This window comes from Spinacia oleracea, chromosome 1 (assembly GCF_020520425.1).
Source record: "Spinacia oleracea cultivar Varoflay chromosome 1, BTI_SOV_V1, whole genome shotgun sequence".
Taxonomy (NCBI): Eukaryota; Viridiplantae; Streptophyta; class Magnoliopsida; order Caryophyllales; family Amaranthaceae; genus Spinacia; species Spinacia oleracea.
Genome location: NC_079487.1, coordinates 118037070 through 118062953, shown reverse-complemented (window position 1 = coordinate 118062953; position 25884 = coordinate 118037070). Strand labels below are relative to the sequence as shown.

The 25884-nt window shown below is 36.7% G+C and overlaps 4 protein-coding genes across 4 annotated transcripts; 1 reads left to right on the top strand and 3 right to left on the bottom strand.

The window, feature by feature from the left end:
* Positions 1-338: 338 nt before the first annotated feature.
* LOC110783890 (F-box/FBD/LRR-repeat protein At5g22660-like) lies at positions 339-2215 on the bottom strand. Its single transcript, XM_056841538.1, has one exon. The coding sequence runs from the start codon at positions 2125-2127 to the stop codon at positions 610-612; it is 1518 nt and encodes a 505-aa protein (XP_056697516.1). The 5' UTR covers positions 2128-2215; the 3' UTR covers positions 339-609.
* An 8784-nt stretch (positions 2216-10999) lies between these two features.
* Positions 11000-12709, top strand: LOC110783891 (F-box/FBD/LRR-repeat protein At5g22660). The gene has a single exon (XM_021988275.2). It carries the CDS (start codon positions 11116-11118, stop codon positions 12616-12618), a length of 1503 nt encoding a protein of 500 aa, XP_021843967.1. The 5' UTR covers positions 11000-11115; the 3' UTR covers positions 12619-12709.
* A 625-nt stretch (positions 12710-13334) lies between these two features.
* LOC110783938 (uncharacterized) lies at positions 13335-20421 on the bottom strand. Its single transcript, XM_021988327.2, has 4 exons — positions 18470-20421; positions 17208-17470; positions 15969-16178; positions 13335-13805 (listed from the first exon to the last, which is right to left on the bottom strand). Exons 1-4 carry the CDS (start codon positions 19842-19844, stop codon positions 13680-13682), a joined length of 1974 nt encoding a protein of 657 aa, XP_021844019.1. The 5' UTR covers positions 19845-20421; the 3' UTR covers positions 13335-13679.
* Positions 20422-21658: 1237 nt separating this feature from the next.
* Positions 21659-25188, bottom strand: LOC110783940 (glucan endo-1,3-beta-glucosidase 5). Its single transcript, XM_021988329.2, has 3 exons — positions 24356-25188; positions 22858-23408; positions 21659-22473 (listed from the first exon to the last, which is right to left on the bottom strand). Exons 1-3 carry the CDS (start codon positions 24706-24708, stop codon positions 21866-21868), a joined length of 1512 nt encoding a protein of 503 aa, XP_021844021.1. The 5' UTR covers positions 24709-25188; the 3' UTR covers positions 21659-21865.
* Between the last annotated feature and the right edge of the window lie 696 nt (positions 25189-25884).

Sequence of the window (25884 nt, the reverse complement as noted above, 5' to 3'; positions counted from 1 at the left end):
AACATCTTCTTCAGAATTGAATTTACTACTTGTCTAATAATCACACTGCATCCATGTGCCCTTAACCCATTTGAGCTTCATGGCTATCGAAATTTACAGTGGCTTTAAGATCCTCAATTATTGTTAATATTTAGAACTAACGCGACAGCACACATGAGTTATTTGCTTGCCCAGTCCTCTTATCATAGTAGTTCATGTCCTGTAATAATGAAATAATCTAAACACACAAATATAGAGCACTATTATTTGGAGTCATAAATACACAAATTTCTGTTTTCCGGTTTAAAAGTCACACCATATTATAGAACATCACTACATCAGGTTCTGAAGCGTTAATATACAAATCAAAGATTCACCATAACCATAAAGAGAAGTGAAAGAACTAGAATTTACATTAATCACTGTAATATCAGAAGAAGTTAAAACATATTATTCACAAAAAAGACCAAAACATTGCAAGGCTACACACCCTGAATCCTGAATTCCTTATACATACCATTTCAAGAAGGGCCTGAGTAGTCTAACCTGCAACCCATAAGCTTGATCGCTGGCACTTGAAAAACAAGAAGTCGAATATATCAGGTTTATTTATTCATACCTTGGTTATTTTCAAAGAAATCCTTGGCCCACATACATTTCACATGTAAGGCGTCCATTTTGCAGGGCATTACCTGATGCTGTGACATACCTACATGAAACCACAACCTCACAAGCTGAGGAGCTTCTTGGAAACTCAAAAATTGACCTACAAAATTGGCATTCCTTCCACACTGCATACGCTTTTCCACGTTCATCTCTGGTATAAACTGCGTCCTTCATATAAACATTTACAATAAGACTTTTCAAAACAACTGCATTACATAGAATGTATGCTAGCAGTATGAGTTCATCACCAACCCCCTGTAATCCGCTTATTTGTATAGTCTTAAGCTTACTCACTAAACAATCTGGAATAGAATCCGGTGCGCACCAATTCCTTTGCTCTATTGGGCAATCACCTGAATATAGGCGCACCTTAAGATGCTCTAGGTTGGGAAAACAATGTAAAGAAACCAGCAAAACCTTTAAAAAGTTTGTTTCGAGATAGGTCAAATTAGAAAAGACTGGCAGATCAAAAGAATTAAGGTATGTTAATGTATTTGTACTGCTCTTTAGCATCAGCACAAGGTTGTTAACATTACACGATCCTCCAATAAACTTGGACATCTCCTTAACATAATTAGTTTCTTCATTCCCTCCTTCCTCTTCCCCAAAAGATATGAATTCACTCTCCAATCTAATATACGCTTTGACTAATTTAGTTGGATTCTGGAGAAAGCAATAAATTGAAGTCCAATCTTCGACGTCAAGGTTTTCCAATTTGGGTGCATCAATAACAACTCTGTATCGCTCGACTTGCTCAGTCAAATATGACATACATATAGAAAATGACTTCAAATTGGGGGCAATTATACGCACAACAGTATCAGGTTCGGGCAAATAGAGCAAGTTGAACAACAAATACAAATCTTCCAAAAGTGGGCAAGAACTAATTAGAATCCCCAACCAAAGAGGGAAATTAACAAGGAAGTACAGGCGAATTTCCTTCAAATTAGGGAGTTGAAAAGACAAATTCCCGTTTTCAGGCAACTTCAATTCTAACAAACTACTACATAATCTCAAAATTACCAGAGATTGAGAATTAACCAGACAAGCAGGAAAACGGAAGGAAAGGGTATCTTCATGTTTATATACTGCATTAAAAATGATAGTCTCCACATTTCGGCTGCAAAGATCACGGAACCATGATTCTATTGCACTAGATTTCGGTGTGACATATACATTTGACAAATCAAGATTAAAGTCGCGGAGTTTTCGAGATGTAACCTGTTGTAGGATATGGTCGATTATTTTGGTGAATTCCGAACTTTTCTGAAAACAGAGATTGAGGCGGAAGACACCGGTCCAGAGGCGGCGCCAACGGTGGGATAAGACGGATGTGGCAGCGGCGGAATGGATTGAGAGGCGAGAAAGAATGTCGGTGAGAATGACGTCTGGGAGTGAACTCAACCTGTCTTCTCCATCACCCTCGCTCAACCTCCAACGTCTTTGTCTGACATAGTACTTCAAGATTTTGAAATCACCCATTTTCAATCTAACTCGAGGTAAAAGAAAGTGGTACAGAGGTTTTGTTTGGTATGGAGGAATTGGGGTAAAATAATACGGCCCTAGGCAAAACTTGTAATAACAACCTCTTTAGGTAAAATTCTTATTAAGTTTAACACAAATTCTTATTTATAATGGGTGTACAATAAATATTGTACACCGGAGTAAAATTGAACTCAAAATGCTTAAAAGTTAAGCATATATATGTAAAAGTTATCTATTTTTCAGTGAGAAATTTTTTCATTTTAGTAAAACTTATTTCTTCAAACTAACCAATAATGTATAAAATTAATCATTTAACCCTTAAAAATATTTATCTATTAATTTTTTTTTTTTACTAATATAAAAGTTAATCAAAATTAGGTTAAAGTTACAAAAAAAAAGGTTAAAGTTATCTTGGTGTACAATAAATTTATTGTACACCTTGTGCGCACAAGACCTTTTGTAAGTTTAATATATATTCAAACTGAGTACTACATTATGTACTTCGTATAGCCGTCTTTTACATTAAATGAAAATAGTATAAAAAATAAATTTTCTTTATTCAATCTATTCTTATAATCCTATGTTGTACAGTTGTAGTTAATCTGGATAAAATAAAATATCTCCCACTAAATTTCACAAGCCAATTCCAAAATCATACTCCATAGTACTTAATTTGTTTCTTAATTTTATTTTTGTCTTTCTAAGAAGTTTCAAATTGGGTACTCCATCCGTTCCTAAATAAGTGTCACTTTTCCGTTTTTAGCAATTCTACTCTCTTCTCCGTGCTAAGAGTTACATAAAACAACCTAAATACCTCGGAAATCAGAACATCTTGCTTAAGAGAATCATCAAACGGATCATCAACCAAATCTATGTAATTGTTTTTATCAGTATCAACTACCCTCACATCAAAACTACGATCATTGTAATGACATAACAACCAAGTTGCACCCATCCTATACAAATAGTAAACGCAAAAAAGCTTTAAATTCATGAACTTAAGCATAGGGAAGACAACAAAATACAACCACCGACCATGTACTACCATTAACACCCCAAAATTCAACTTAACCCAGATCATGCAAAATTCCCGATTTTTTCAAACCCTTAACCCTAATTACAGCAAAATTCGCAAATTAAATAAATAGCACCCAAAACAAAAAACGAATTGAATGAGCTTACCTTGCCACAATTTTGATGGATGTACAACCACAAATTTCAGTCATTTGCACCTTGCAAGTTGCAACAACTTCTGTAGAGCTTGCAAAAATTCTAGAATTTTGGACCAAATTGTCAATCTTGAAGTGGGGATTAACATCAATTAACTCTTGCGATATGGTTTAAGCAAATCCCGGAAAACTTTGCACTTTTCACTATTTTGTTTGGGCTTCAAGGTCAATCTAATGGTCTAAGAGAACAGTGAAATGTCGAGGAAGTTGGGAAGTTAAGTTTTGAAATTTTTTTATTTTTATTTTTTTTTTCTCCTTGTTATGGCGTCAGAATGGGAAAGTAAGGGCAAAAAGGTAAAAACAGATTAATAGAGAGTTAACGTCCGTCAGACAAAAGAGCATTTTCAGATATTATTGCATACGTCAGGGGTATTTCGTACACGTTTGGTTATAACATTTAATTATACGGATTCCTATATACTCTGTACACCATTAGGAAAACATGAAGCACCTAAAATTAACAATTATCCCTTACATTAACACGACCATATAATAATGATTAATTAATGGAGTAATTTGCATTTTGTATATATATAAAAAAAAATTGGTAATATTAATGCTGAATTGCTGATTACAGCAAATAAAGCATCAAGTGAAAATTTCATAAATACGGAGTACGGGTAACGAAAGGCTACACATAACTTTAAATAAATTAAATAAGGCAAAATTTTCAAAAAGGACCTTTTATAACTCAATTTTTGCGAGAAATGACCTTGTATATTTTTTTTGTGAAATCACACCTTAATGTAATATTTTTTGCAAGAAAGGACCTAAAGGAAGTTTCCGGCATTGACTGATCCTTTTCGGCCATTGACTTCACGTGAGCAGCACGTGTGGCTTAACTAGCCTAATGACACTGATTTTCCCGAGTCTTGAATTTTCAAACATGATTTTAATTCGATTTTTTTTTAAACTTTAGATTTTAAAGGTTAGAATTTTGGAGGAAAATTGGGTGTGGTGATGAATCTTATTTGTATAGGGTATTTTAGGCGCTTTTAGGTTGCATTTCTAGGCATTCGTCTCATTTTAGTTGCATTTAGAGTCACATTTGCATAAGTTGTCGTTATTGTACTCTATTACGCCCTATTTGTGTTTTCTTTAATATTTCAGGTGATTTTATGATCATTTGAATGCTTTCGGATTGTTCATAGTTGATTTGGATGATGAACGGATGGGATGTTGACTTGAGGATCACTACATGTCTCTAGAAATAATCTTGAGTCAACAATGAAGCTAAACGTTATTTTTCTAAGCATCAAATCGGACAAGCGTTCACTCTTTTGATGATATCTCAAGTTCTACATATCGAAATGAGACGATTTTGATTGGGCTAGAAAGTAGACTTAAAGAGCTTTCCAACGATAGGTCACACGTCCTTAGGGGCATTGTAGAACGAGAGTTATGACATAAACAAAGGTGACACGAATGTGAGATGCGCCCACAGCCCACAACGCTGCGCCCTCATCTCACAACGATGCGCCCACATCCCCCTAGCTGCGAGGTACCTGAGCGCGCTGCGCCCACATCACTCCCTCGCTAGCATTGCCAAGCGCCTGACCTGCTCACAGCGATGTGCTGCGCCCACAGCACACATTTTCTTCTTCGATGCGCCCACAACCCAAGTGCTGCGCCCACAGCAACATCGCTGCGCCCACATCTCACTCACGCTTCACTAAGCGGTTGCTGGCCTGCTCACAACGCAAGGCTGCGCCCACAGTGCGCCCAAGTCGACGAATACCACATTGCGTACGTCTCTCTCGCCGTCGGGTTTTTCATCGCCATGTCATCACGCCATCGACCAATCATTGACGACTTCTACTTTATTTTCTTATTTTCTTATATTTACTTTTTATTTTAGAAAATAAAAACATATAAATACTTGAAGGGAATTATTTTTCCCTCATGCTTTTTATTTTCCTTTACGTTTTCAATTCCCTTAGAACTCCTCTTTCACGTTCTTTTTCTCTTCTCCTTCATGAACCCTAGATTTTCTTCAAACTCCATTAATGTAACTCTTTGAGGTATTATCGAATTTTCTCTTTATTTTATTTATTGCTTTTAATTATGTTTTCATTCTTAGATTTGGTTTTCATTGTTTGTTTCATGATTGAGTAGTTCGCTTTCTAGGGTTTGGGAATCCATGTTTATATTATGAATCCTTATTATTATTGTTGATGGTTTGATTATTCATTGATATTTCTAGTTGATTAGGTTTATATTGTTAATCTTTGCAATCTGATCAATTGTTTGATTAAATCATGCTAATAGGATTTAGAATCGAAAGATCAAATTTTAGAAGCTTACCTACAACTAGCAATTCTGATTATGTTAGCGACCGTACTGCATATGTTGAATTGAGAGCGTTAAGACCCGACCGTAGGATTAACTCGTGCTCTAGATACTCTGAATACTTGAATTGTTGATGATGTTTTGATTGATTTTGAACTATAAACATGGTGAACCATTGCCCTAGATCTTTTAATTTGTTTTCCTTTTTATTTTAGTTTAAACCTTCAATCCTAAATTTCGTGACATCGTTAGTTTCACCGTACTTTGAAAGCTAGATTTAAATAGCCATCTCTCTGTGGATTCGACCCTACTTACCCTACTACATTGTTAGGAGGATTCGTTAGGATTTTATTTTTGACAGGTGTACGACAACCTATCAAATTTTGGCGCCGTTGCCGGGGAGACGGTTTTATTTTTCTTTTTAGCTTTTATTTTTGGTGAGGCTACATTGTATATATTTTTTTTCGTTTGTGTATAAAATTTCCCTTTTTTTTTAATATAAAATGGCTTCTATTTGTTTTCCTCAATTTGAGAATGAACTGTTTTGGAGATATTATTATAGGCTTGGAGATTTTCTTGGTCCAAATCATATTTTTGAACAATGGGAACTATGTATGGTGATTTATGAGGGATTGAATGAAGATACAAGATTGGTGTTGGATTCCATGAGTAGTTATATATTTGTGGAGAAGACTCCAGAAGAGTATTGGGATTTGATTGAGCAATTAGCTAGGGATACATATGAGTGGGAGATGACAATGTTTGTTGAACCTACTCTGCAAAATTTCTCTTTTCCTATTCCTCAAACTCACACCCCTCCCCCGTATTATTGTTCTTATTGTCATTGTCATGACCATGATACTTCTCTTTGTCCCTATAACGAGTCATATGTTAGTACTGTCAACCCTTTCCTTCGATTTGATATGCAAAATTTCAAACTCGAACCATCTTATTGTGACATGAAAATCCTTTATAATGATGATAATGATGATGGTGGATTTGTTGAGAATGTTAGTTCATTAGAGGAAGGTTATCATTTGACTTTTGGTACTGATGAGGAAAAGTTGGACATAACGGAGACTTTGGAGGATGAAGAATCGCTAAAGGTTGTAGAATTGTTGGTTGAGAAACCATTGGTTGCGAAACTTTTGGTTGAAGATTTTAGTGACAAGTTTATTCACGAGGGTGGAATTATGGGTAAAAGCATTAATGTTGAGCCTAGATCTCCTCCCACCTATGTCCCGTTCTCGCGGAGGCTTGATCTTTTTCCTACATCCCCCATGTTAAGTCTTTCGCACTTTATCAATAGGTCTCCATTACATGATACATTTGACCTTGCCGACCTTGATGCTCATTCTAAAACGTTGACATTGCCCGAGGAGCAATTAGAGGGAAGTTGTAAATATTCTCCTTTTTCTTTTGATTTTTCTTCTTCTTCTTATTCTTTTTCTTTTAATTTTGGTTTTTCTGCTTATTTATCTAATACCCTATTTGAGAAGATGAATGTGATTTTACTCAAGCCATATGTAGTGCTCAATGATATATTTGCAGGGGCATTTGATAAACTACTCAAGGCGTTGGATTCTTCTGATTAACAATTTGAGTAGGGTCGTGCGGGACCTTAAAAATCAGCGCTTACCGAGAGGCAACCTGGTTTACTGTTTTAATTCCTTTCTTTATGACTAACCACCTAATGTGTGCTTAAGTGATGAAATATCTCTCTAGGTACAAGCATTGTTAGGTTTCTTGGCTTGTTTCATTACCACATCGTGGCAGTGGCGTCAAAAGCCTTTGGTGCTAAGCTCCTTGTTTGTGAGTTGTCTTTCTCCCCTATTCTCATGTTGTTTTTTGCATCCTCTTTGTTCACATTGAGGACAATGTGTTGTTTAGCTTGGGGGAGGATATTTGTCATCATCAGTTTGCGCATGTTAGTTGCACTTTAGTCTAGTTTTATTGTTTAATAGGTGTTGTGCGCTTTGTACCACTCACTAGGGGTGGGAGTTTACGTACAACGAAAAAAATGTACTGCTTTCCTAGTATTATTGATTAGTTTAGTTGTTTTTCTTTACTTGCATTGCATTCATATTTCCTTATACCCTGCATAGTGAATTTGACTTTCAAACCATGTTCGGACTCTTTTTGACTCTTTGGAGCTTCTCTTGAACTTAGCTATGATTCTGAAATTCAGTCGGTTGTGCTATACATTGATAACTGCTTGGCATTGTGTGAACCAATTGAATGGTATGCGGTAAGATGTTGGTCTCGTATCAAGAATAGCTAGCCAATTATCTTGTAGGTCACCTTACTATGTGTTTGTGTGATTGATGTGACTTGTTATCGTATGATTTTGGCTTGAGATTCATTAGTAGTTTAGTTGCAACTCACGCATGCCGCGTATGACAGAGGCCATTCTCTTAGGAAGCCTTCAGACGAATTTAGAAACATCAGTTCCTGCCTTTCATACCCATATTGTAGCCTTGTCCGTTTATTCTTTTAACTCCACAAAATTGAGCCTTATTAGCCCCGTTGGTTACTTGTCCCGAGTCTAGCTTGGGGGAGCTTCAGTGTTCGTAATGGTTTCATTGATGTTGATTGATTGGCACACTAAGCCAATAGTTCGTGGTTCGAGGCTATGTTTGGATTTGTGGTTCAGAAATGGTGTATATTATTGTTGGCACCCAAGCTTGTAACAGTTAGCATTAGATTTATTTATGTACTTTCGATTTCATTCTTTAGTTTCATTTTCATACACGAAAAAAATAGAAAAAAAAAAAGAGAAAATCAAAGAAAAATCAAAAAAATGTATGTCTTTCGTTCTTGTATATAATTTGAAGGCAAGGAAAGGGGATTGAAGAAAGATCATTGACATTATATTGTGTTCTTCCCCTTGGTTATAACTTGGTTGATTGTTCGAGTTCATGGTTCGATGGAGTTAGATTTTCGGCATTATCACGCCGACACATATAGTTCACCTTTGCTCCCCAAGTTGGACATTACTCTCACTTTTACCCAAATTATGTCCTACCCTTTCTTTTTACCTAGCCCCATTACAAGCTTATTATAAAGACCTCTTGATCGGCATGTTTGTTTTGTGATTGAGCAAAAATTGTTTCTTGCTATTGTCATCTTACCCCATGTTGCATCATATATTTATATTCTACAAGGTATGCGGCGACGACTAGCTTGATTGAGAACAGTTTGTGGCTAAGCTTGGTTGTTTCAATTGTGGATCATGATGTCTCGTGGTTCTATTTGTATCCGAGCTAAATTTCTGTCTCAATAACTTTGTTTAATTGTTTGCCCGAGAGTTGAGTAGGTTTGTTCAGGTTCATTGAAAGTAATTTGTGTCTCATTTCTCTGTCTTTGATTTAGTGTTGCTTAGGGACAAGCAACAGTCTAGCTTGGGGGGATTTGATGAATCTTATTTGTATAGGGTATTTTAGGCGCTTTTAGGTTGCATTTCTAGGCATTCGTCTCATTTTAGTTGCATTTAGAGTCACATTTGCATAAGTTGTCGTTATTGTACTCTATTACGCCCCGTTTGTGTTTTCTTTAATATTTCAGGTGATTTTATGATCATTTGGATGCTTTCGGACTGTTCATAGTTGATTTGGATGATGAACGGATGGGATGTTGACTTGAGGATCACTACATGTCTCTAGAAATAATCTTGAGTCAACAATGAAGCTAAACGTTATTTTTCTAAGCATCAAATCGGACAAGCGTTCACTCTTTTGATGATATCTCAAGTTCTACATATCGAAATGAGACGATTTTGATTGGGCTAGAAAGTAGACTTAAAGAGCTTTCCAACGATAGGTCACACGTCCCTAGGGGCATTGTAGAACGAGAGTTATGACATAAACAAAGGTGACACGAATGTGAGATGCGCCCACAGCCCACAACGCTGCGCCCTCATCTCACAACGATGCGCCCACATCCCCCTAGCTGCGAGGTACCTGAGCGCGCTGCGCCCACATCACTCCCTCTCTAGCATTGCCAAGCGCCTGACCTGCTCACAGCGATGTGCTGCGCCCACAGCGCACATTTTCTTCTTCGATGCGCCCACAGCCCAAGTGCTGCGCCCACAGCAACATCGATGCGCCCACATCTCACTCACGCTTCACTAAGCGGTTGCTGGCCTGCTCACAGCGCAAGGCTGCGCGCACAGTACGCCCAAGTCGACGAATACCACATTGCGTACGTCTCTCTCGCCGTCGGGTTTTTCATCGCCACGTCATCACGCCATCGACCAATCATTGACGACTTCTACTTTATTTTCTTATTTTCTTATATTTACTTTTTATTTTAGAAAATAGAAAACTATAAATACTTGAAGGGAATTATTTTTCCCTCATGCTTTTTATTTTCCTTTACGTTTTCAATTCCCTTATAACTCCTCTTTCACGTTCTTTTTCTCTTCTCCTTCATGAACCCTAGATTTTTTTCAAACTCCATTAATGTAACTCTTTGAGGTATTATCGAATTTTCTCTTTATTTTATTTATTGCTTTTAATTATGTTTTCATTCTTAGATTTGGTTTTCATTGTTTGTTTCATGATTGAGTAGTTCGCTTTCTAGGGTTTGGGAATCCATGTTTATATTATGAATCCTTATTATTATTGTTGATGGTTTGATTATTCATTGATATTTCTAGTTGATTAGGTTTATATTGTTAATCTTTGCAATCTGATCAATTGTTTGATTAAATCATGCTAATATGATTTAGAATCGAAAGATCAAATTTTAGAAGCTTACCTACAACTAGCAATTCTGATTATGTTAGCGACCGTACTGCATATGTTGAATTGAGAGCGTTAAGACCCGACCGTAGGATTAACTCGTGCTCTAGATACTCTGAATACTTGAATTGTTGATGATGTTTTGATTGATTTTGAACTATAAACATGGTGAACCATTGCCCTAGATCTTTTAATTTGTTTTCCTTTTTATTTTAGTTTAAACCTTCAATCCTAAATTTCGTGACATCGTTAGTTTCACCGTACTTTGAAAGCTAGATTTAAATAGCCATCTCTCTGTGGATTCGACCCTACTTACCCTACTACATTGTTAGGAGGATTCGTTAGGATTTTATTTTTGACAGGTGTACGACAACCTATCATGTGGTCAGTAAAATAAAGACACACGTACTTCTCACGTGCAAGTCAATGGCCGGAAAAACTCAGTCAATGCCGAAAACTTACTTTTATTTGTCTTTCGCAAAAAAAAAAGTTACATTAAGATGTGATTTTACAAAAAAAATTATACAAGGTTATTTTTCGCAAAAAGATTTTTACATTAAGGTGTAATTTTATAACAAAAAATATATAAAGTCTTTTTTACCAAATTTGAGTTATTTAGCAAATTTGCCGATAAAGAATTTCCTTTCCCAAAAAAAAAAACTATTAGACTCGTCAGAAGTAGAAAGTAACCCCTGCAAGTCTGCAACCGATTCTTCAAGACAACAATGGATTATATCTTGAACGTCAACAACAATGGCAGAAGACAACGCAGAAGATTAAACAACCAAGAAGAAGACCGATTTAACTCACTTCCTGACGTCATCCTCACCGAGATTCTCTCTTCCCTCCCAATCAATTCCGCCGCCACCACCTCCGTCTTATCTCGCCGGTGGCGCCACCTTTGGACTAGAGTTACAAGGTTTGAAATCGACTTTAGTTCCTCCACGAAAACTTCACGGAATATCCTCTCAATCGTCGGCGACATCCTACAACAGCTGACCACCCCGAAACTCAATACCTTTCATCTCGCTTTACCGTCGGAATCCAACTTAGATGATCCTGATGCAACAGAACCCTGTTTTCGTGAAGTCTTTCGCCGAAATGTGGATGAAATCATTTTCAATGCCGGATTCCGGAGTTTCTTTCGAGTACCGGCTGCTTGTGTGTTTGATTCTCAAACTCTGGTAATTTTAAAATTGATTGGTATGCTTAAGATTGAATTGCCTAAAAACGTAGCTATTCAACTTCCTAATTTGAAGAAACTTAGTTTGTGCTACCTTCTTGATGTTCCTCTTTGGTTACGGACGATGTTTCAATCTTGCCCAGTTTTGGAAGATTTACATTTGAGTTTTGATCTGATCTCTTTACCCCAACCCCAGAATGAACCTTCTTTGGTGAATATAATTTCTCCCAATTTGAAATCATTAGAGTTGCGTATGAATTCCTGGAGTCACCTAGAACGGAGCAAGATATCAATTGATGCGCCCAAATTGGCAAACCTTAGAATTCGTGATTACAATTCGTTTTATTACTTTCTCCAGAATCCGAGCTTGTTAGTTAATGCGTGTATTGACTTGAAGGGGGATTCATCCCTCGAGTTCAATGGGGAAGAACCAGAGGAGGAAGATTCAAGAGAGGAAGAGGATAATTATGTAAACCAGATGTGTAAGTTTTTTGGAAAAATGTCTAGTGTTGGCAGCCTTGAGCTAGATGTCAAAAACCGTACAAATATATTCACTCACCTTCATTCTGTGAATATCCCAATCTTTCATAATCTAGTGCGTTTGAAAACAAATTGTTTAAAGGATTTGCTGCATTCTTTACAATACTTTCCTAACTTGGAGCATTTTGAGGTGAGCTTGTGGTTGGAAGATAATGATCTCCCAATGGAGAAGAGGAATTGGTGTACACCGGATTCTGTACCGGATTGTTTGGCGAATAAGCTGAAGACAATACAAATAGGGGGACTTAAGGGGATTGGTGATGACCTTAAGTTGGTAGAGTACATTCTAGGTAATGCAATGGTGTTGGAAAAGCTTTGTATAGAGGTTCGTATCAAGGTGGAATATGAGAAAGCAGTGTGGAAGGAATGTATGTTCTGTAAGTCCTTGTTCAGTCTTCCAAAGAGCTCATCAAATTGTGAGATTGTGGTTTCAGGAAGAAGTGTCACAGCATCAGGTGATGTTTTTAAAAATGAACACCTTACATGTAATGTGCTCCTGGATTGATTAGTGTTTACATATGCAACTTGACAATGTAGGTATTGACTACTCAACTCTTTTGATTTTTGGTGTATGTATATGATTTGGTTTATGCTTAGCAATGTAATTTTAAGTGCTGGATAGGTAAAAGGCTATGTAGCTTGATAGTCTGATAGAGTGATATCCTAAGTAACACCATGGTTTTGATTGAAAAACCGGCTTCTAGGGCCAATAACCAGTGTTGAAGTATATGAGCAACGGTTATCGATTGATCGCCTTATGATATATCCATCTGTGTATTATATTAGTCTTGTTCCATCTGTAAAAATGGCTGTTGTAATCCTACTACTTGTTTGTTTGTTTGTGTTTTGTTTTGTTTTTAACTGGATTTTATGGCATTTATCGTGTTAACTGCTGTGTACTGTATGAATGTTTCAACTCCGTGCTTCAAGTTACTTGGTGAAGTGTATTTACAGCAGAGAGAATTAGCTTGGCAAAAGAAAATGGTTAAATGGAAAAGTGGCGGAAGATTGGAGGGAGAGCAAAGCTCGTGTAGAAATAGTAAAAGGGAGCTGATATACTCATACAGTCTGATAAATGTAATGCAGATCATCAGACTATGATATCTTCCGCCTTAACTGTGGAATTTGAAGAATGTTGAAACACATCCTACTATTTTTAGAAAATTCTTCAAGAACTTCCTTTCGTAAAAACCTTAAACTAGAATGAGATCAAGCCGAAAATAACTGAAACAGACTTCCATTATACCATTATATTGTGTAACTTCACTGAATTAATGGTAAATACTACTCCGTATTACCTACAAAACTTTGCCAATTTTACCTATAATTCTAGCAATATTTAGGACTTACAGTTTGGACCAAAAAGAGATGGGGGCCTGGAAGAATGTACTTTTTGCTGCTCAGTGGAATAAAGCAAAAACTCCAAAACTAAGCGACCTCCAAAGTACCCAAATATTTATTAGAGGTAAGTGGCCATTGCAAAACCATACTTGATGCTGATACTGACGTAATCCATTTTCTATTCCTCTGAAAACGTATGTAGGGAGTCGCATGAACGATCGATGTTCATCTCACTAATGACCTCAGAGCAACCTCAACATCAGCAAGTGGCTGACCAACATAAAGCTTTAACTCTCCCTTCCTTACAACAAATACTTTATCATCAAGTGTTTCTGCTACTTCTTTGAATTCCTGCAAATATCATAACCTAGTCATGTTTTGACTTACGATAATGAAGTTAAAAGACGAGGTAAAAGGGGTACTGCAAGGGTTTATGCACAGATATGCAGAGACAAACAATTATTTCCTCCTTCCGTGTAAATTAAAGTTAAATACCACTGCTATCCTTAATTATTTAAAATTTACATACCTCCACCACACTTGTACTCTTTGTTTTAAACTTTATCATTACAGATATATGGAAAATTACAAAAGTTCATGTGGTGAATTGGCATAGCTGGACAGAATCAGTGGATGAATTAAAAGAAGATAGTTTCATTTAATAATTCTGGAATCATGATGGCCTATTGATAACAACCCGATTATGAGAACCCCATAAGCAAGCTCAAAGGAGTAAAGGGAGGGAGGAGAAAGGAGGAGGAGGAATTATTTTTTATTTTTTATTTTTTATTTTACAGTCAAGATAAGGATTGACTTTCAATTTTAGGCAACCAAACACATGAATAAAGGTATGAGTTTTCAGGAATTACTCATCCAATACCCATAGGTTTGATATTTAACCCTATACGGCTATACCTCGTACCAAACACCACCTTAAAGTTATATAAAAAATGAAAAATACTAACCCCTATTTTCTGCCCACCTTCACCTTCCCTAGAACCTGTCAAAATCCCCAAAACCTTCCCAGTGTTCCCACACCCATCCACCGACCATCACCATCCCTGAACCCCATCTCCATGAAAATAAACAATGGAATTCCAATATTCAAAATCAAAGCTAATGGATCTAATACTCCTACTCTGGACTAAGATGTGATGAAATCAATTTCAAAATTTCTTCTTCAACTTATGAGCAAGTATTGAATTTCTCAAATGGTGACATGCATGCATATTTTTGATCTGAAACTATGGATCTCTCTTTCGGGCAAGCAATGCTTTGAAGTACAGAGTATGATGTACTTGTTCAAGGGGTAAAAAGTTTGAGAAACATGCTTCAATATTTTTCTTTTCAATAAAAAGTCGATGGAGATTGGAGGAGAAGCAGGGGAATAGAGGAGAGGAGAAGAACGGTGAAGGAGGAACATGCCAACCTGGAATTTCCTAATCCTTGGGAGAAAATTTCTCTTTCCGTTACTCAAACCCCAAACAGGCAACCGAAAAAGTTGCTATATCAATCGTTTTCAAAATTAGTGTTACAAATCCAAACCGCTGATCGAAACCACACCCGACCAAACACATGAATTGGCGTTTCTAAGTGGTCAAACTTCTATCAGTGCTCAATCCGCTAAAAGTTCATCAAAAGCTGTTTACCAAACAGGCCCGATATAAAGGATAAGTAATAGGTTTATCAAGCTTGATTCTCTCCCAACCAGTGTATAAAAAAGCGCAAAGCGCACTAGAGCGATATGAGTCCTAGAGCTTAAGCGCAAGGCGCGTGCTTCATCGAAGTGAAGCACACTTTTTAAGAGTTGAAGGTTTTTTACTATTATGCATATTTATCTTACTAAAATAACCACAAAGATATATAAACATCAGATTTGCTTCCAAAAATATATTACTCTTTGTTTTAATAACAAAAATAAAGCATATAACATAGTGTTTATCCAGAAGCTAGGGTCGGCTGTTGTTACTGTTGTCTTCTTCTTTTTTCCTTTTCTTTTGGACACTTAGCCTACTTTCTATTGTTAAGGATTAATAGGGAGTGGTCCAGAACACAATAACAACATATAAAAAAAAAACTTTCAACGTAAAGTAATAAAAAAAATTAGAAGAATTTCAATGAAGCACCAAAAGGCACGCTTTTTGCGCTTCATGCGCTTCGCTCATACCTAATTAAGCGCTTTGCCCTAGAGTTTCGCGCATGAAGCGCGCCTTTTTAAACATTGCTCCCAACCAAACACTAAAGAAAAATGAAATGACATAGTTAGACAGAATGAATAGCTGAAGTCATTTCCTAATGCACCCCTCCCTTAAGAAATTGTCCGTTTTGTTTTGGATACGGCGTAGAATAGAAATGTGACCTATTATTTTGGGACGGAGGGAGTATATCAGGTGATTATTTCAGGCTACAGATAGCAGAAACAGGATACTATATGCACCAAAATGAACAACTGATTAATGACTATTGTTTTGCGACAAAAAACAAAAGATGGAAAAGACATGTTATGAGCTTTACCGTTGTTGACAGTGGAGCGATATCTACAGCCGCATCAGGGAGATCCTCAAAAGCTGATTCCAGAAGATAACTGAAGTTCCTAGCATCATTCATGTCTTCAAAAGCAACAGTGTAAGTCGAGTATGACTGATTCTCTGAATCAGTGGAAATCTTTATGTTATAGAATCCCCGCTGTGCTTCACTACCAATGCCATTTTGCATCAAAATGACCTAGAAAAGGTGAGCTCATCAGGACAAATGTGGAGATTTTAATATTTTTTATACAGTAAGTTGGAAGTGCAATTTCAAACAGGAGTTGTAAAGATTTTGATAAAGGTTTCCCAGTTAATTAGATGAATTGTCGACACAATCAGATATGGAAAAACGATTGCACTCGAATCCACAAAAGCGAGTGAACTGTCTTGAAGCAGCAGAAGATTATATGCTACATAACTTAGATACAAGTTTCATATTTTAGAGGGGTACAAAATACACTTTAAATTGCCAGTATTTGAGAAGCTAATTTCTAACAACAAAAATTAATAATTTTACAACCAAGTACATGAAAATGCACTGTATATACCATCACGCCAAAATAAGGCTGTACCACTTTATGTAATAATCTTCTACCCATAAACCACCATCAAAAACCATCCAAGCTGCTACTACAACAGTCTTGACCAGGAAAAAGAGTAACAGACAACGCAAATAGCCATTCAGTTTCAAGTTCAACAGGGGTTCTAGAAATCTAGAAAGCAGATTTTGGGGTAAATATAAGATCATGAACACAATACTAAATAGCTTGTAATAGAGGACTACAGAACAAAGATTCCTAAAAGAGAGAGAGTAAAATAAAGTAGTACTCCGTATCTAACAACAAAATCCACAAAGTTCAACAGAAAATATCCAATCTGTATTATAGGATCTACGATCTCTGTCCAAATTCAGTTACTTAGTTGCTATTCCACTATTATGATCATATGAACAGGAGTACTATTTTCTCTGTTGAGAGATTGGGGGGAAATGGAGAAAAATATAGATCCATGTCCTATACCAATCATCAGTACTCCAACATACTTGTAGAAATAATAGGAAAGCCTCCCTCCTGTACTTCCAATTCCCTTTCCAGTGATAATATTATCAAATATAGTTATACAGTTATACAGCTATACAAGCTTAATTACAGAACGTAATTAAGCTTGCAACAGCAACCAATATGAAGAAATGAGCAACAAAGGTTAGCTAGATTTATCTACTCACAAGAACATACGGAAGTTTTGACCACCAAGGATCAATGTTCTCTTGCTCATCTTTGTTAATGCTCCGGGATAGTTTGCTTCCTAGTTTTTTAGTATTGGGCTGACCTTTTCTTTGTGGTAACATATCTTTCTCGGATTTCGTTGAGGCAGCATAATCAATCATCTTCCTTTTGTCTTCAGTTGCAATAGTGCTGGACAATTCGGCTCCAGCCCCCTCATCCAAAATGTTACCATCGCTGGAATGCTGATCCTCCTGGACAAGACCTAAAGATTTAACAAATCACTGAAAGACGCATAAATAACTTGTTACAACTACAGATCTACAGTCAGTTATCAACAGCAAGATGAGAGTATGAGACCTATTCTCTGAGTGAATCCAATTGAAAGGAAGAATTGGACCAGCACTCCTACTGCAATTAGAGGACATGAAAAGTGATAGCACTATAGGTTGACAAGTCATGGTTTTCTCAAAACTGCTTATAGGTTGATCTTTTAACTTTCTACATTAGATCTTTATCAAGACTTCTAACTAGATATATACATTATAAATAAAATATCATCGTATGAAACATAACATAGGTAGATCTAAACTTTTCTACTATTCATATTAAGACAAACAATATAGCCTTACAATTTACAATTTTTAGTTTCAAATCCTTCTTAGCCATCTCCATCAAGTCTACTCTTTAGTGGATAAATCTCTTCACACTAACATTTCAGTTTCCATGAAATCATTAAGCCCAGTTTGCAAAATAAATAAATTACACAGTCCTCAAGGAAAATTCTCTAATATGCTTGGGCTTCTTAGGATATTAGTAGAACATACAGTGAACTTGGGTAACTATCCAGTTATTTACTCAAATGAATAAGTACCTTATCAGCACTATACCACCATAGCAACAAACTCTAGCTCCCAACACCTTGGTAACAAAAGCAACACTATACCTCTATGGCAATTGGCAACACAAGCTTTATCAAAATGAAAGTATTTTCTTTTATTCTTCACCTCTCTCTATAATCAGATGAGCCTAGGTCTAGCATTCTGCCACTAGGATGAAGGTCTTCATAGATGTTTCAACTCCCCAAAAGCTTTTGTCAAGCCTTACTATTAGGCTTCTCATACAAAGACAACAAATCAAGTGCCACTTCAAAAAGGCAATAGATTATACTATTGCTAAAGTAAAATAAAGAAACTTGAATCATATTTTACCGACATAAAAAGGCTAGAATAATAATTGACAGCACATAAAACAACTGAATTACCTCTTTCTGGTTTGGCACCCGCTTTCAGTTCCTTGCTCGACTTTTTTGGTGTCCCATTGCTTCCCAAGGTTGTCAAACCTTCTTTTGGTTTGACACCCTTATTCATTCCCTTGGTAACCTTATCTGGTGTGTCATTGCTTCCAGAAGCAGTTGAACCATTGATTCCCTTGTCCAGCTTCTTTTTAGCACCATTGCTTCCAGATTCCTTCCTAGCGCCTTTCAATGGTGCAGAACTTTGAGATACTGTTATCTTCTCTTCTTTATCCATACCATTATTGCGCTTTTCAGGAATTGTACCCTCAAGAACATTCATCTGATTTACGTCACCACCACTTCCAGTTCTCTCAACTGGTTTTCCGTCACCCATATTACTATGTTTTGCTCTTACACCGTCAACTCTCTGGAATCCTTTAGGTTTCTCTTCTGGTGTAGTCAAATTACTCCTAAATTTATGCTTCGTCCTATACAATAACATATTATCTTCTTCTTTACCATCCAAAACCTTATCTTTCCCCTCTTTCCCAGGACCCTCTGATTTATTCAATAGATTAACATTCAGCGAGGGTGCTGGATATCTTTTCTTCAACTTACTCAACCGTACGTCAACTTCCTTCACAATACCACTCTTGATCCTAGAATCATCACTCTCAAAATCCTCACTATCATCATCACTCAAATCATCTATATCGGCTTCACCGCTCTCTACCTTTTTCCTCTTCTCAGCCTCTCGTACCTCCCATGCCATCTTTCTAATTTCAGAAATCTTAGCTTCCATTTCTAACTCATCCACACCCACACTCGCCAAACTCTTCAGAAAAGCATTCCTATTATTTCCCTGTTCCCCTTCTCGCACCCTTAACCTAAGATCCTTTTTCTGATCCCCAATTTCCAAACCCCTCTTCTTCTCCTTAGAATTACCAGAACCCATTATCCAAACAGAAATAACAGTCTGTAGAATAAACAAACCCACAAATGAACCAACAATCTTAACAACGGTACGACCTGAAATTCCACCAAAACCCACCAAATTTTGAGCCGTTGAATTCCTAACAGCTTCTAGTTGTCTCAAACCAGATTCTTTCTCTGATTCTTCTACAGAGCTACGACCCGATTGCTCCACTTTGGAATCCAACGGAACCTCAACATTTTGTTCAACAGGCTGAATTGGGGCTGTTATTTGATCATCCAGGGGAATATTGTAAGGTTTTGAAAGGGTTTTAAGGATTTTGGGGCGCAGGTAGTTTTTCCTCTTAGCACGCCTCAAAGACGAAGAAGGAACACTTGACAATTGAATCTTCATTTTTCTGGGTATCCTGTTAGCCTTGTATGAGACAAAGGTGGCAAAGGGATAAGGCAAACTCGCCAATGCCACCATTTTTCCAGCTCAAAATTAACTTTTTCAATCTTGATTCTTCTGCCTCAATGAACAACCAATACAATTCCAAATGTTCAATAAAATCAAACAAGCAACAAATTATTTGAACCTAAATTTCTACTTTCAATAAGACGCCAATTATAACTCAACCAAATTAATTTCAAGAACCCTAATCCTCAACATCCAGTACAAAAATGAAGACCCATTTCACAAAATCATCAACCTAAATGTCCTACAGTTCCCAGTAAATTCTTCTTATTTTGCGGAAAAAACTAGAATAGTAATAGATGAAAACAACATACAAAGCTTCAAGAGATGAACTCCATTGAAATCTTCCAGCAAGAAAAGCTTCAACTCGACTGCAGGTGGTTGAATTAGAAGCGGCGAAGATGAACTTAGCAGCGTCGTTTCCTTCGGTTGACACGCAGACACAGGTTGAGTTAGACTGTGAGAGTGTATAGTGAGAAAGAGGGGAGAGAGTAGAGAGAAAGATGAAGTTTGTGAAATACTGAGGGGTTCAAACATTCAATTGAGAAATAATGGATTAACTTTCAAACGTTCAATTGATGAAGTTTGTGAATTATTTTGGTAATTTCATGAATTTAAGTGAATTTTTATTTTTATTTTTATTTTTATTTTTATTTCAATAGGTTTTTTTTAAGGAATATTTCAACGGGTTTTAGATAATGAAGTACGGAATAGTATCAGTGAGTATACAAACACGGAGAATTTGTTCAAGCTCTTAAGGTAATACTCCCTCCGTATTTATTTAAGAGATACACTTGTCTTTTCCGGTCGTATTTATTTAAAAGATACACTTGCTATTTTTGGCAACTTTTCAACCCCACCATCACTTCTATGCCCCACCACTTTATTAAACAAATAATTTCCCAATTACACCCCACCCCCCACCCCCCCTAAAAGGACATGAGACCACTTGCTTTATCTATTAAAAAGTCTACCCCAACCCCACTTGTTTTATTCTTCTTAATACCCGTACCGGCTCAAGTGTATCTCTTAAAAAATACAGAGAGAGTATATGTTTTTTTTTTTTTTGTGACTTGTGTCCGTATTGTTTAGTCTCGGCCTAATGGAATAAATGTTGATGAGTCTTTCAAAAGAGCAAGTTTTGAGTTTCGAGTTAGAAAGTTAGAAAACACATAATGTAAGATGTAAAGTTTTGGAGGTGATGTCAAATTGTTGATTGTTGTTAAGCATGAGAAATTCACTAATAAGTTGAATGAGTACTTTAGTCAAGAAAACTTGAGCGGAACCAAAATTTGTACAAGTTGAACTATTTAGGCTAGCTTAGTAAGTACCTAAAAACTTAGTACTCCGTATCAAATAGAGTATGTCTACATCACTTCCTTTGTGGCTGCAGTTTTTTTTTTTTTTTGTTCTACTACGAGGAGTTCTCACCGCCTTCGACGAGTGGACTAATCTCCCGCGGGAGTTTGCATGGGTACCTAGATAAGCAGCATCCCTCCCGGTTGAGGTTTTTTCCATTCCCAAGGCTCGAACTTGAGACCTTGGTTAGCAAGAGACCCTTAACCACTCATGTCAATCTCAATTGCTTCCCTTTGTGGCTGCAGTGAGACTTGCACAATCGAACATTTGTAGCTCAACCTGATTACTCGTGTCATGGCACTTCATGATTGAAGGATGAGTTGGTTTCTCCTGACAGTCGCAAAGTAGGTAGGTAGGTAGGAGGTTAAGGTGGAAATGATATTTTGCAGTTGATGTAAACATTACAACTTACAACTACTAGTACTTGGGTTGGAAATTGTAATAGCATTGTAGTCTTGTAGAACATGTTTTGATAAAAGTTAACAAGTACAACTACTTCATCCATATTCCAAAAATGTCAAGCAGTTCATCTGAACACATAATTATCTTCAACCATTTCAGTCTTCAGAATGGTGTTGCTATGGCTTCACAAAACAGTCTGACAAGTAACAACCAAAAGAAAACACAGAAAAAAGAGAGCGGAAATTGGAGTATTAATTTTTTCAGCCCATGATTTACAAAATAGTAATAACAATAATGACCATGAAGAATAGAAGATTAGCAGCAGCAGCTTTTACAGAACAAGAACGTGAACCAGAACCGGAACCAGGACCTGCACTACTGATTGCCTTTGACCCTGCATCACTCTTAATCTGAACAATAAATCTGCAGGTCCCAGCAGACGGGTCTTTTGTTGTGACAGTAGATATACCATTAGGGAACTGACATGCTTTATCCTGTTGATTTTGTTCCTGATAATACATGTTAAACGCGTAAGATATATTCCCCTGTGCATCCAGATTACTGCATGATGTTCCATACCCTAGGCTTGTACAATCAGCATTTCCGCAAGCATAGCTCACACTCGAGACTACTTGGGGATCACTTAAATTAGCTGTGGAAGACAAAACACACCATTTTTTTGCTAGATATTCAACTCCTTTTGGTGGAATGAGAGACCCAACTTTTGTTAATCCGAGGTTAAGCTGGTACTTTGGGGTCCCATCGTAGTTGAAGATCCCCCAGTGTCTCTCAAAGTTTCCTGGTAGGATACTTTTGTCATCTTCGTCAATGAGGCTAAATAGGTAAACATCGATAGGACCACTAGGCCTCATAGGCGTACCTGTTAAGGGTATAATAGTTACATTAGTAAGCGTCAGAGAACCAACTCAATCAAAAGCTTAAGCTGATGGTTGAAGCCCCAAGATTAGCCTCACATGAAAGCCCTTTGGGCTTGAAGCATGGATGCAACATGGTCATGGTCCTCCTCATATCCAGCGCTAAATATTCCTATTTGAAAGGAGGGGTGGATGAGATTTGAACCCATGACCTTTGTGTCATGCTGGCTCCAATACCATGTCAGAAAACCAACTCAACCAAAAGCTTAAGCTGATGGTTGAAACCCCAAGATTAGTTGTATACTCTATCAGTAAGGACAGTAGTATTATGTTATGCATAAAGGATTTAAGTTAAGAGTGCTCTTATAACAATATATTTTTGAGATTACCTTTGCCTCCCGAGAGGTGGCTGACTAATCCTTGGTTAAACCTCCGAGCAGTGGTAGGATTAGCATTGTTGTCTCCATCAGTAGGCCACCCAACCTCTCCTACTATGATCGACATGTTTGAATAGCCATTTTTCTCAAGGGACCAAACAAGTGTGTCATAGTTAGCATCAAAAACATTGGTATATGTCTTCCCATTGTCATCCAATGGAGATGAAAATCCATCAAAGAAGGCGTAGTCTGCAGGGAAGTTAGGGTCATTGTAGAGGCTTATGAAGGGATAGATGTTGATGGTGACAGGACAGGCGTTGTCGTTCAAGAATTTGACAATTTTCAACATGAGATCACTGATGTCAGATCGGAAGTCTCCACCAGAAGGGACATCAGATGAGGTTTCGTATACATCTGCATTTAGAGGGACAGTGACCTTCACTTGACTGGCTAAGCCTGCTTTTATTAGTGCTGATTGTATGTTTTGAAGGGCAGGAAGTGTCATTGCATCATAGGTTCCGTTTAGTGTCTTCAAAAACGGTTCATTCCCAACTGCAACATATCTGATGGAAAGTACGAGAAACAACAACAGATTCTCAAATTTGGTAAACCACAACTTAAGTTAATGTCAAGTGATTAACATATAGACAGCTACCATAGAAAACCAAGAAAAGTAAGAATACTCTTTGTTCTGCATAGTATTGGACAGACAAAAGAGTGAGACTAATACTAACACCCAACAAATCTGCCACTTTGTTTCTCCAAATTTTACTTACCAAAAGACGAAGAACATAGATATATAATTTATGCATAGCATTTGCATTTGAAAATGAGAACTTGTCAACAAGGAAACCAGTGAGCTCAAGATTTGGACCTAAATTAACCAAAATATTGTTTTTTCTGTTTGGTGTATAGAGAGCCACGAAGAATAGATATGTTCATATGTAAGGATTAGCAGAATTCGATCTAACTCTTGAGTACCATACTTCAATACTTCACCAACTAAGTCAGGTAACACCTACTTTTCCTTTTTGTATACTACAAACTACTTATATACCAAAAATCAACTAAAACTCAGTTTGTGAACTGTAAAAGTCTGAAAGGCAAAACTGGATACCACTCATCTAAGGAGCCAGGCATAAAATACATGACAACCCCAAGGTTTTTGACACAACCATGCACCCAATATTCAAACAAACAAAAAAAACAACCAAAGGCTGTGACGTGGTCACGTGGGTGCTTAGACGGAATTCAATCACATGTCTTAGGCACTAAATCAGGACTTTACCGACTAAAGGTAATAAACCGAAATCAATCAATATACTAGAACAAAAAAGAGTCACTATCAAATAAAACCCTCACCCTAATCAAATACATGTGTTATTAATCATACATAGAATTATAGAAACATATAATTAATTTATTAATCATTCATAATATCAACTTTTAATTATTTTTACTATAATAATGGCCATATGGCTCAAACATATGCATCAAAACTATTAGTTACCTGACATTAACACCATGGGAGGAGACATAAGAAGAGAGATTCTTGGAAACCCAATTCTCAGCAGATTTCATATCGGTTGACAAAGAAGCCAACAAATCATTGGGAATACCAATCATAACCTCAATTCCAGATTTACCCAAAGCCTTTAAAGCATATTCATCTGGCTCAAATAACTTCACCTTTGTAATTCCATTATCTTTCAACATTTGAACCAATATATCTCCTGGTAATGGGTGTGTTGCTTGTGTTCCCCAATTTACCCCTATACTATTTCCATTTACACAAACCACCATTAAAATCAATACCATCACAACTACCATGGACCTTACTACACCATATAAAAACCTTCCCATCTTGTCCCTCACTATGATCTTCTCCTACCCAATAGAACTTAAACACTTGGGTTTTTTCTTTTTGAAAAATATTAATACCCACAAAAATTTGTGGGAAGTTCAATAAATATAAATTTGAAAACTTTAATACCCACAAAGAGTTTTTCACAACAAAAATTGTGAGGAATTCAACATATTTAAGTTGAACACTTCATATATATTTTTTGGCCAAAAAAAAGTGGGAAGTTGAATATATAGGGCAATTAATTGGTGGTTAAGTAAAGTATTATGAGGAGTATCAGAACAGGGGAAAAGGTGAACAATTGTGGGAGAAAAAGGAATCAAGAATGAATATTTATGAAGAAAATTGGATTATGATGAAATTATTGTAGGGGAGTAGGAAGTGGGGGCAGTCGTAAAGCTAAGAAGTGGTAATGTATATAAAAGAAAAGTAAAGGCAAAGCTCAAACAACAATAAAGGCATGCAAGAGAAAGAAAGCAGAGGAATGAAGTGAGAAACAGAGGAGGAATGTTGAGCATAGCAAGTTATGTAAGTAGTTGTGTTTGTGTCCCCACTTTACCAAAAACAAAAGTTGGGTTTTTTTTGGTGTCTTAATCAACTTGGCTAAATCCTTTGTTTTATGCTAAGCTCCTAGTTTTGGTAAATCTTCAAGTAGTAGTATTATAAAGCATTTTTCATTCGTTTTTATTGGATAGGGCAGAATACACACGATCAGAATATTCGAATCGTAACGGAAATTTGACGACCTATAACTAGACATGTTAAAAATCGACTCGATCCGAACTCGACCTGAAAATACTGGTTATGAACTCGAGCTACCCGAAAAGCAATGGGTCAAAACCCGACCGAACCCGTTTTTTATCCGACCTATTGAAAATCATTGTATTTATAGTTATAAATGAGATTATGAAGATTTTAAATATAGTAAACACGTTGTTATTATTGTTGGTTGTAATATGATTTTAATTTGAATTATACGCTATGATTGAATTTGACTAAAAATAAACTTGTGTAGGAAAAATTGTTAATTTGTGTCTATGTTTTGTTTATTTATTTACCTAAATTAGTGAAAATATAATACGCATTTTAAAATCTGTCAAACCGTTGGGTCTACCCGAATCCGAAAATTCTGGGTCTTGAACAAGCATTTGTAAACCCCGTACTCGAAAATAATT